At 36.4% G+C, this 12500-nt stretch overlaps 1 protein-coding gene across 2 annotated transcripts in view; it reads left to right on the top strand.

The window, feature by feature from the left end:
* Positions 1–10743, top strand: part of Ccz1 (vacuolar fusion protein CCZ1) — a 12991-nt gene extending 2248 nt beyond the window's left edge. Inside the window, exons 2-10 of one of the 2 annotated variants that reach the window (XM_043001966.2) lie at positions 246–343; positions 2531–2624; positions 2937–3143; positions 4698–4873; positions 5326–5448; positions 7332–7456; positions 8204–8471; positions 9017–9141; positions 9539–10743. In XM_043001966.2, coding sequence (XP_042857900.2) covers positions 246–343; positions 2531–2624; positions 2937–3143; positions 4698–4873; positions 5326–5448; positions 7332–7456; positions 8204–8471; positions 9017–9141; positions 9539–9594 — 1272 coding nt within the window. In that variant the 3' untranslated portion in view covers positions 9595–10743. Of the gene's footprint in view, positions 1–245; positions 344–2530; positions 2625–2936; positions 3144–4697; positions 4874–5325; positions 5470–7331; positions 7457–8203; positions 8472–9016; positions 9142–9538 lie in introns of both variants that reach the window. The other variant, XM_043001965.2, reaches the window with a different exon arrangement.
* The last annotated feature ends 1757 nt before the right edge of the window (positions 10744–12500 follow it).

Here is a 12500-nt window from a genome sequence, read left to right as displayed (position 1 = left end):
ACTTTACTTTACTTTACTTTAATAGTTTCTCTACCTTGATGAATACTAATATAAAATCCTCAGTACTGTATTGAAAAAAATCATAAGCATTTGGCCACATTTTAAGTCTTGCTCATAACTCATTATGCTTAATTGATTTATGTAAGTTATAATATTCTGAGTTTCAGTGGAGAGATAAAGTGAATCTGCTAAATATTGACAATAATGAGAGAGAACTAACCATGATCCTTTTTATTTTTTTTCAGGAACATGAAAAAGTATTATTTTACCACCCAAGCTCCACCGAGATAGACATACAAGTCCGGCAAGTGGGTCTGGCAGAAGCTATCACCAGATTTTCAAGGTATTTATTTTCAGATTTTCAAGGTATTTTGTGATTTGCTTGTGACAGCAAATTCTGATGCTTGCAGAGTATGTGTTAGATTCTTATCCTCTGTTGAATTGTTTTATTTTTTACTTATTTATTTATTTATTTATTTATTTATTTATTTATTTATTTCATGTTTTATGCCAGTAGAGGTATATATATTGTTTAATTTTCCTTTTATTTGATGTCTTCATGTGGAAGAACATCACAGATAGCTATGAAGAATGTATCACATGGTTGGATTTACAGACATGCTCACTTCACTAAGAGTCTGAGTTCATTGAGTTGTTTACATTAGCATATGTCTCATAAACAAAAGCTACTCAAGCATAAGTTGACCAAGTATTTTATAACTAAGGAGTGTATTTATCTCTAAACTTGTCTATTCATTTGTTTTTTAATTAAAAGTAGAGAAAATGTGGTGTCTTGAAGTAGGCCAAAAATTGATGAAGGGAATATGATATTAGTCTTCACTGAAAGATGATGGTAAGAAATATTCATGGTAGGATGGTGTACAATAACACTGAGGGAGGAAGAGAGTGTGGGAGTCTTAGGGAGAAAGTAGAATACCAATACTATGGGATTCTTTACTCCTTTATCTGAAAATATATTCTCGCTGTCAATCAAATACTAATATTGTGATTTAGCACAGGACTGATATATGGACATAATGTTAGGACAGGAAACGGGATATTTCTTTGAGAAGATTTATGCTCTTGGTAACACTTAATAGATTATAAGGGTATATATTAGAGTTTATGAAAGGATATATAGGGTAGATAAATGGTAATACAGTCAAAGAGACTTTATATAGACTTAAAAAGGTTAATGCATTTGACCCAGAACAATTGTCCCAGTTCCCTGGAAGCTAGTGCAATGGCCAAGTGAAAAGGAAGATTGAGGACTGTCAAAGGGCTTCAGAATCACTCCTCCCAGTTGATTCCTCTTGAATGCTGTCTCTTGCTTTCTCTCTCTCTCTCTCTCTCTCTCTCTCTCTCTCTCTTCTCTCTCTCTCTCTCTCCCTCTCTCTCTCTCTCTCTCTCTCTCTCTCTCTCTCTCTCTCTCTCTCTCTCTCTCTCTCTCTCTCTCTCTCTCTCTCTCTCTCTCTCTCTCTCTCTCTCTCTCCTCTCTCTCTTCTCTTTCTCTTCTCTTCTCTTTTCTCTCTCTTCTCTTTCCCTCTCTCTCTCTCTCTCTCTCTCTCTCTCTCATCTCTCTCTCTCATCTCTCTCTCTCTCTCTCTCTTCTCTCTCTTTCTTCTCCCTCTCTCTCCCCTCTCTCTCTCTTCTCTCTCTCTCTTCTCTCTCTCTCTCCTCTCTCTCTCTCTCTCCTCTCTCTTCTCTCTCTCTCTCTCTCTCTCTCTCTCTCTCTCTCTCTCTTTCTCCTCTCTCTCTTCTCTCTCTCTCTCTCTCTCTCTCTCTCTTTCTCTCTCTCCCTTCCTCTCTCTCTCTCTTTCTCTCCTTGTTTCTCTCTCTCTCTCCTCTCTTCTCTTCTCTTCTCTCTTTGTCTCTCTCTCTCTCTCTCTCTCTCTCTCTCTCTCTCTCTCTCTCTCTCTCTCTCTCGCTCTCTTTCTCTTTCTCTTTCTCTCTTTTTCTCTCTCTCTCTCTCTCTCTCTTGCTCTCTCTTGTCCTCTTTCTTCTTCTAGTTTGTTTTTTTAGTTTTCATCTCTCCTGTCTTGGCTTATTGTGTTTATGCTGTGCATTGTACCTTTCTTTTCTACATCCCTCTATCTTCCCTGAATGTAATGTGGAATCTCTTCCCTTTTCTTGGAAAGAATATTTGAATCCCATTTATCTTTACTTTACTCTACTTTACTTTATTTTATTTTACTTTACTTTTTTTTTTTTTAGTTTTAGTTTTAGTTTTCTCAGTATGCCCAATGCCTATGAATAAGTTTAACAGTATCAGCCAACATACTTTATTAGAATCGAATCTTCAGATGCTTATTAGGTTAATGTAGTACTTATATGTAATTGCTGTGTTGTGATATAACATGAGTATGATAGTGAACAAGTATACGATATTCAGACTATTCACACATATGGATATCAAGTTTGTGCATGAGCATTGCAAGAGACGGATGTGGTTAAAAAAAAGTGACCAGTTTATAAGGGGATACATTGGAGTTTGAAAAGAAGCTAAATGCAGGAATACTTTCTGTCACAGTACCTTCAAGAAAGATGGTGACTGCGAGGGTGTCCACACGCAGAAGACTCGGCAGGCATTCTACCAGCCGGAACCCAACGTTTGGATGGTTTTGGTATGATTTTTAACAATTTTTATTGGACCTTTATTCCAGTAGTGATTATAACAAGATTTATAATGACTAGAGTGATACTTGTTAGTCTCTTGATACACACAATCATGTTAGGCCTTTCACCATTATGTGATATGTAATGTGTAGATGAACGCTTAACCTAATCCCGACGGGCCCGTCATCAGGCATTTAGCCGTGTCACATGGGTGTGACACACCATCATCATAGGGTTAATAAACTCCCTGACGCACATAACATATTTTGATTCACATCACAGTAACGGTCTAAAAGATTGATATTATTCAACATCCCCAGACAGTGTCAGTGGGCTGGATCACAAAGAAGCGAGACACTGGGCCGGTGCGAGAATACCAGAGTGAGGGCGTCCAGGATGTGGTCCAGCGCGCGCGGCTAGTCAACATGTACCGTGCCTTCACACTCCAGCACGCGTCCTTCGACAGGGTCCAGACGACCTCAGGGCTCCAGACTCTGAAGTCAACGCTAAACAGTTTCTTCAGTAGTGTATGTTTTTGTGTTGTTTTGATTTGTGTAGCAATACTTTTTGATGTTTAGAGGCTTTGAGAATCATTTCGCGAGTAACCAGATAACTCCGGGTGTGTGTTGTGAGAATGCATGGCCAGCTGTCCATAGCTACTTGAGGTACTGTCTCGAGCCATATGATGAATCACGAGCCCCGTTGCCATTTTGTGCTTTATAAGAAGTCGTGTAACCCTTTTTTTTTATTTTGTATGAATTGTTTTACCATCTCATAAAGTTTATATTAGGCATTTGATGTGTCATTTTCAAGGCTGTAATAGATTCATGTGTGTTGTATAGATATCTTTTAGCTCAGCATGTTGTTTACACTTTGTGTAAAGGAAGTATTGTGGTTTCAAAAATTGGTTTTGTTGAAATATTATTTTGAGTGTGTGTGCGTGTGCGTGTGCGTGTGCGTGTATGTGTTTTCCTAACAATGTGTACAAGAAAAGGAAATTACCTAGACTAGCATTATTTCAGAGTGTTGTAGCACTCAAAGCAAGACTACTGACAAAGAGGCACTCCATACTCTGGGTGCATAGTCCAGTTCATATTCCGCACACGATAGTCATAGCAAACTATGCACCAAGTATAGCAGTCTCTATCTGTTCTCTTCTGTTGGTGTGTTTATCTGCTGTTTAGAGATGGCACTCTGTTATGCTGGAAGAATACACCTTCCCACAGTTCTGACCCCACCCCCCCTTATTTATGGATATCCTGGCCTTCGAAACCAAAGTTAAGCAAGTTCTCTTACTTGAGCCACTCACACTCAGGTTGTACAGGAGCATGCCATTCCCATGGTCAAGCTTCAGTGGCATACAGTAGCTCTCTGAGTTTGTATTCATGTTCGGTTGTGGTACATAATCCAGCTTGGAGTCATTGCCACAGCTGGATTTGGAGTAGCTGTATAGATGACTTTAATATTTTTGCAAGTAGTCCATGTCCAACTTCTCATAAAGAAGATGTAAATTGACATTGTCAAGGATGTGGCTGAGGTGGAAGGTCTTGGGTCCTGCAGAATAGTAGAAACATTGGCAGCAGCACAGGAGAGGAGACAGGAGCCTTCAGAAGGAGGCGTCTCTAGAGAAATGCAGAAGAGAATGATTGATCACAATTATGTCACCCCTATTTGCAAAAAGTTCAGTCAATTATTTCACTCCAACTTGCCTTCATTATAAAAGCAAGGAACACCCAAAATATGCTTGGAATTCCAGTACCCTCTATGACTAATTTTAAACTAATTCTTGCTTATAATCACAATGGTAAATACAATTATAATTATTATTATTATTATTATTATTATATGCCTCCCAGAGACACAACTACTATCTTGTTTGTCTTGCCACTTCAAGTTATTAGATTAGATTTGAAAACCATGCCAGAGATAAGCTTATAAAAGTTGAGATTTATCAAGCTACAGTTAATTACAATAAAATTTATTAAATTGACATGTTTATGTGCTGATGTATAGGTATTAACATAAGAGCACGTCCTAATGAACATACCAAGATGTATTTTACTCTCATTTCTATTTTCCAGTACCTATCTTCGGTGGAGGTCAGCGGTGGCGACATCCTTTCCGTGTGGTCGGGAGTGTCGTTCCTTCCACTAGACAGACAGACATTCCTAAGGATCCACTGCTGTCTCTCACTCCTCCAGGGTTCCTTCCCCAGCATCAGCCACACGGCTTTCTTTTACAATAATCATGTTGTCTGGTGTGTTCTGGGAGGAAGTGTTGTTGGGTTTCATCTTGTGTTGTTTGGATCAGAATAGGGCGTATGAGTTCTCTAGATGTCCAAGGTTTTGTCATTACTGAAGAGAGGTTCCTGGAACATAATAGACTTTCTTTTATTTATTTAGAGACCTTGAGATTAACTGGTAACATTGTGATATAAGCAGTATAAGAACCTGCTGTTCTTTGACGAACTTGAAAGACCTTTAATTCCATAGTTCGTCTGCTTATCCTCCTCTTCCTTGTTTTTTTTTCTTCTTCTTCTTCCTCTTTTACCTTTCTTCCTTTTCCATTTCCTTCTTTTCCTCCATCCTCCATTTCCTCCTTTTTCTTCTTCTTCTCCTCATCCTCCTCCTCCTCATCCTCCTCATCCTCCTCTTCTTTCTCTCCCTCTTCCTCAAAGCTTTAGAACTAACCAGAACTACCAAATCTCAGGTGTGGACTGGGGATGGAGGACCTGCGATCTCTCTCCCAGTACCTGAACAATCAGCTGTTGCCCGGGTGTTTGAGAAGCGGCTCGGCGGGCCCTCCCTCCAAAGCCTCCAGTTATCTCTCCAGGTACAGGGATCCAGGCTGCAGGTACTTGTAGTGTGTTGTGCATGTTCGTGGGGGAGCTTCCGGCGAGACAGCGTTGGCGAAAAGATGGACTGGTTTCAGTTCTATCGATGAAATATTGATTGTTATCATCATTATTTTTAATAATGTCTTTATGTATATTTTTGAAAATTATTATTATATTATTATTATTATTATTATTATTGACTATTATTATTATTTTTATTATTATTACTATTATTATCATTATTATTATTATTATCATTATTATTATTATTATCATTATTATTATTACTATCATTATTATTATTATTATTATTATTATTATTATAATCATTATTATTATTACTATTATTATTATTATTTTTTTTTATCATTATTATTATTATTATTAAAACCACAGTGATAGATATTTTAAATCAAATTGCAAAAATCTAAAAGTAACAAGATGGACATCACGTAAGTTTTTTGTCATTGTCGTGTTAAAACAGCTGTGTCGCATGGGGGGGAATGTCATTGGATGATTTCTAGAAGAAATGGCCTCTATGAATGTATTTCATCTTGGCTTGCTTTGTAGAAGGGATTTGGCTTGACTCTATTTATTGTAATGCAGTACTAACGAGAAATTTGTGAATGTAGATTTTGTATCAAAGTAGCAAATCAGAACTTTGGTAATGTTTCATTTGTTATAATTGGTTTGATATGGATATCTATATGTCATATAATTTTACAACACATGTCTGGAGGTTCAAGAAAGCTGTTGATATAACCCTTGCAAGGATTTGATCCTATGTAGGGTTGAATCTGAATGTGGGTTATATCAAAATCTTGTCATAGAGGAAATGTCATTATCACGTCTTCCAAGATGGTGTCAGCAGATGGGCTATCACGTCATTGATGATGTCCTTCTATTTTGTACATCTGTGAGGCGAAGTGTGTAGACGCTTGCAAGCGGGATCGAATCCAACCTTGTTTTATGTCAAGATCTGGACGTTCAGGCGTATTTTTGCGTGGGAATTATAAAATGATTTTCAAGACTAACTTTGAGATGCATGAGTATGGATAGCCTGACCATTAACAGACATGTCTTAGAAAGCATGATTGTGGTAATGATTATGCATTCTGGTATTGAACAACCTTTTTTTTTTTTTTCTTGTCATATATGTGAATTCTTCAGCCACACATTAATTATCATAAATTACACATAATTATATATTGTTCTACTCTTATGGCACTTTGGATTGAAAACATTAGATGATGTGGAGTATGGCCTTATATTGAAGACTGTTAATTGTTTGATAGGAGTCCTTTCACATTTATTTGGAATAATCCTGGTCTGCCCTACCATTCTTTTATATATTAATCAATCTCCATTGAAACAGACATACTTTAAGGTTTGAATTTGAGTATATTGGTGATTTCATATATAGTAGAGAACATGTAATATTGTGACACATTTGTTGTTGTAAATATAGACAGACAAGTTCTGTATGTTGGGTATTTAGTATTGGATTGTTTATGTATATTTGACCTCTGTTTCTTCTTTCCTTCTTCTTCTTCTTACATAATTTTGCCTTCCTCTTCATTTCTCTTTGAATTGGCTTTTCTGTTTTAAACTTCAGTGTAATTGCTTTTTCTTTATATGTGTGTGTAAATTTGTGCTGTAATTCAGAGTCATTTGTCAACTATACTCTTTGATTTTACTTTGGCATCTTTTAGGTGTAATTGAGTTTTTAAAATTCATCGATTGTATTCTGTTTCTCTCCTTCTCTACAGATTCATGATAAAACATATTATTCATTACACACAAATCTCACAGCCAGCTGATAAATTACAAAGATAGAAAACTTAAGTAATTAATTTCCTTTTGCTCTGACATCTCTCAGGTTTGTTGGTATAGGTGTGACTCCGAGCATCCAGATACACGCGCGCAGCGAGAGCGGAGACCTCAAACCATATCATTTGTTAGTATACACGCTTGCAGGAGCTACAGTCTGTCTCACTTTACCAGGTAATTTTGTGTTTCATATTCTTGTTACTATTATTGTTATTGTTTTTTATGTTTATGTTTTGTGTTTATTTGTATCAGAAGATGGCTTAGGAAAGATTATAGGTTAGTTGGGAGATAAGTAATAGCAATATGTTTTCATGTGACTGAGTAGTGCAATTTCACTTATTTTAAAGATTCAAATCCTGTGTCAAGTCAGTACTGCCAAAGAAAGACTGGAATTAAAAATTCAATCCCTCAGTCTTTATAATCATTAGGCGAATTATGCACATTTTATTGCTTTCCTCAGCATTATCACATTAGATGTTAACGAAACTGACACCTTGGCCAGTCTCAGCAGCCAGCCATTTTCATGATTTCTTCTTTTCTCTTTCTGAGCTCCATATGGCTATCTGAAAACATTGGCAATAGTAATAAAACTTGATTTAGAATACTAGAAAATACTTGTATAGCATTAAGAGTAAGACCAATTTGAAGGGTGGTGTTGTATATTTAAGATGCTGAAAGTCAAGGGTTATGTATTTAAAGTAAAAATAATTTAAATGTAGTTTTATGCAGCTACATCTGTACATTTTGCAGCCTTATAGCTTTAGAGAACATGAACATATCTAGATATATGAAATAGTAACTATTTTTAGCACACATAAAGCTGTCTAAATTCTTTTGTCTGTTGACTATAAGCATGACAATAAATCATTATTTTCTGATGTTGTCTTTTGCCTGTGTATGCTTATGGTAAGCTCTTTACAGACGGTGAGAAATTAACTCCAACACTGTATGAAAAGATCGACAGAGTTTTAGAAGCCAAAGTTTCTCAGTTAGCTAGCGATATAGGGGAACAAATCAACAAGAAATCCAGCAGCGGGACCAGTTCGGACAGCGGAAGCAGCAGCTCCTTCCGTTACGTCTATCACAATCACATGAACCTTGCGACCAAAACTACAATCCACGGTGGTAACCTGTCCGTTCCTGTGGAAGTTATGCGGACGATAGCTGACATGCACACCGATATAAAGAAGTAAGTGGAGGATTTGCAAAAGCGTTGGCATTGAAGTTAAATGCATTATGAATGTGCACACCTTTAGAATTTCCCATGCAACAAATGTTAGGTTGCACAGGAAAATTTTAGTACCATAATAAGGGCGTAAGCTCATACTGCTCATCTAGGTTATTCTAAATTTTGCAGTATGCTCTAAACGCTTATCATGAGCAAAAAACAAAAATTTTATTTTATCATTACACACACATGTACACTCGTGTCCACACACGTGTAAACAAGACACATATACATAGGTAAACACATGAAACATGTTTGTGCAAACAAACATATGCATAACAGGTTAGATATTCATGAAACATTTGGCTTTAGAAAGATTTTAAAAAATATATATTTCTGTTTTATTTATTTTTTTGTACACACACAAAACCCCAAACTTTTATGTCCCTTAGATTTTCTCACAACAAAATTGGTTGTTCTGAAGGATGGAATGATACTGTATATCTGGAAACGCATCAACCACGTTTCTCCTGTCTGTCTTATAACTGTCTTTTTTTTTCTTATAGGTGTAATAGTGGAGAGTTGGTGGTGAAAACATCCCAAGATCACTGGGTGGTCGGGCGTTGCGGAGACGGCAGGGAATTTTACGTTGTTGTGAGTCACAAAAACGCTAATCTTGTGGAAGTTACAGGTAAGGTGAATTAGACAGCAGGTGTGTGTGTGTGTGTGTGTGTGTGTGTGTGTGTGTGTGTGTGTGTGTGTGTGTGTGTGTGTGTGTGTTTGTGTGTGTTTGTTTGCATTTGCATTTGCATGTGAAAGTGTAGGTGTATATGAAGTCTTAGAGCAACATAACCTTGTTTATATATATTGATTGTACTGAATGACGAATAGTGTAGTCACACATTGATGTAGTTCAGTGTACCCCTTGGGTGTATACTTATAGTTTTTGCTAATAGGACATCTTGCAAACTGTTTTGGTTATAACGCTATATTTTTTACTTTTATATGAAATATATGCTAAGAAAATTATTTCTATCATCAAGATAAAGATTGACTCCCAAATTGATTACGTGCTTTTGGTGTTCCAGACGAAGTGAACAGGATGTGTTCATCTCACTTCAGCAACATTTTCATGGTTGAATGATACTGAATCCAGATAACGTTTGTGGTACGTTTCTCAGACTTCAGACTCCGAGACCCTTCTGATTACTGATCATATTGATCACCGGTCATGCCGATTGCATGTCGATTGCAAGTCCGGAGTCCACACAGTTGCCAAAGCTTACTGTTTACTGCGGTTATTCACGGGAGAAATGAGTGGACACGTTGGCATTTAGATCTATGATTACTATGAAATAGTAAATCTTTTTTTGTATATTATTCTCAAGGCCTGGTAAATAATGGAGTTTTTGGGATTTCAATAGTTGATTCACATGAGAATGAAATTGAGAGCATGTATTTATTCAATTAGGATTTAGTAATATTGATATAATATTTAATCTTGTTAGTTTACTTCCCCTCCAATAGATATGATAAGCGGAAAGTAAAGAAGGAAAGAGATCAGATTCACCGAGTAAAAACGAGTTACCACATTGATTATAGAATTATGATATTGTAAGATGTTGGGTAGAACATGGTAATTATATTTTTGTGGTATTTCTGTTTTGCTCCGTTTTGAAGTATCCTGTGTATGGATATGTTATGAATGATTTTGTTCACATGATATTACGAAGTACCCAATCAACTTTTTTTTTTTTTTTTCTGTTATTGTATAGATTGAAAATATGTGTTATACTATAATGATAATGGTATGAAATATTGAATAATAATCAAGAAAACACTAGTTTTGTGGTTATATCTATGCATCATGATATTGTTCTCGCAAAATTTCCCAGTAAGTACAGTATTAAAAAAAAACATATACGTTATCTTGGCAAAAGCCAAAGTGTAAATAGCTGCAATTACATAGAAATAGATTGAAACCACTTTCAGGTATGGACTTGTAAGGGCACAGATATATCTTCCCGTCGTAGATACGTAAGACTGACTCTCAGAAGCAAACACGTCAAACCAAACAGTCGGACAAAAACACACCCACATTCACGCCCACCCACCAGCCTGCCCATACAGTAAAATGTACAAAGATTGGTGTACATATAACATGTAAAACTGCCTCTGGTCTTGGTACTAGTGATTTATACAAGTGCAAGAATTTTTTAAATGTTTTGTTTGTGAATATGCTGTGATTTTACAACTTTAATGTATAGGATAAAAATAAAAATCAATGAAGATATTTTTGTGTTGATTTAGCCTTTATTCATGTATCAAAATTTTGTAAAATATGACTATCATATTTATTTGGAGTACCATTATCTGAGACCAGTGTTGGAGAGAAATAGATTAATACAATATATATTACCATGTTAGTATATACATGTAAAGTTGTTTTTCTATATGACTGAAATATGCCCAAGAAACAGTAAGTTGCTCTTGTTAACTTTAGAGTTAAAGATCTATCATCATTAAGTAGTTTTCACTTTCCTTGACAGTGCCTGCAATTTTCTTCTCCTCCTCTTCAACTGAAGTGGTATTAGTTATATGATGCAGTGTGAAAGCTATTATATAAGGCACCCAGAGGGAAAGGGGTCAGGTATCCAAAATGTTTGAATAGATTGCTGTAAGAGTTTAGTTACTGGCACCATGCAAAGTTTTTGAGATATCATGTACATGTCTCTCTTCGCAACACGAGAGGAGGTAATGAGAAAAATTATAACAAAATGAGGAAAATTAAAAGGAAATTTGCCATAGTCAAATTTCACCTGGCCAGAGTTACTATTTACTGATAGGATGGTATTGTAACTCGGATCAGAAATACTGCCACCTGAGTGAGGACATTGTCACTGCATCATATATATTGGGGTGACATTTATAGATCAAACATTTCAAGGCTGGCCTCTACACGTCATTTCTGTGAATTGGATTGCAAAGAAAGATATATTCCTGTCTCAGCCTGGCTAAAAATGATTCAATGATTCATATAAAAAAACAAAGATTGAAGCTCAGAGAATTGTAATGAGGTATCCTGGATTTCAAAACAGACTCCAAATACATCATAATGGAAGGGACTAAAAAATGTAAAATACAATATTTTTATTTAGAAACAACCGCTTCAGTTTTCATCCTTATTAATACCATTAATTCCCCTGGTTATTTTATTACAAATTACATCTTGTGACACTCAACCTTTTTGCATAATAAACACATGAATATAGTAGAATCTCAGAGAACATTGCTGCAAAACTTCAATCAGAATTATCCCTTTGTGTGAATCCACATGTAATATATCAACCATTATTTAAAATATTGTCTTCCTTCAGTGGTTTACTGGAACCAAAAGGAAAGGAGGATTAATCCTAATTTCCGTCTCGTGGCCACAGTACACTTGCTAAGGCCATAATAGGATATTTATGAATTACAAAACAATTACTTTAGAGGAAATCTTGCCAGGATGGAATAAGGGACAACCTTGTGACAACAATATATAGCGAAACACTTAAAGATGTTTCATTATACGATAACTATTACTATTATCAAATGACCACATGCCTAAATTTCAACCATCCTACATTCTTGATGGTCAAGTTGCGGACATACGGGAAAGCTGGTTCAAGAAAACAGTCACAGAGGGTATCCATTCCTCTACAGAATTTATTCATATTCTTGTTGTCATGTGGTACGCGAGTGGTCGTCACAAGTCAGTCTGACAAGTGTCTTATTGTGTTGGCAGCCTTTTGATGGGAAGTTTTGCCAGCTGGAGCTGAAAGGCAGACACCCAGCGCTAACCCCAGGTGCGTGGTCAGGTGATCGTACCCCTCAACTGGGTCAGACTGGACCTAGAACCAGTCGCGCTCTCTCGCCTTGAGCAAATGTGACTGTCAAGCTTCTAGCCACACCCCAAGGAAGGCTTCGTCCATACACCGATTTCCATAGTGAACTAAACGCACCATACTTTCTCATAAAGTATATTAAACCACACAATCTAAGTCTTTA

This window comes from Penaeus japonicus, unplaced genomic scaffold (genome assembly GCF_977035675.1).
Source record: "Penaeus japonicus unplaced genomic scaffold, GWHDUDI00000001_assembly GWHDUDI00000037, whole genome shotgun sequence".
In the NCBI taxonomy this organism is placed as follows: Eukaryota; Metazoa; Arthropoda; class Malacostraca; order Decapoda; family Penaeidae; genus Penaeus; species Penaeus japonicus.
The sequence above is the reverse complement of the archived record's forward strand: the minus strand, read 5'-3'. Positions and strand labels throughout refer to the sequence as shown.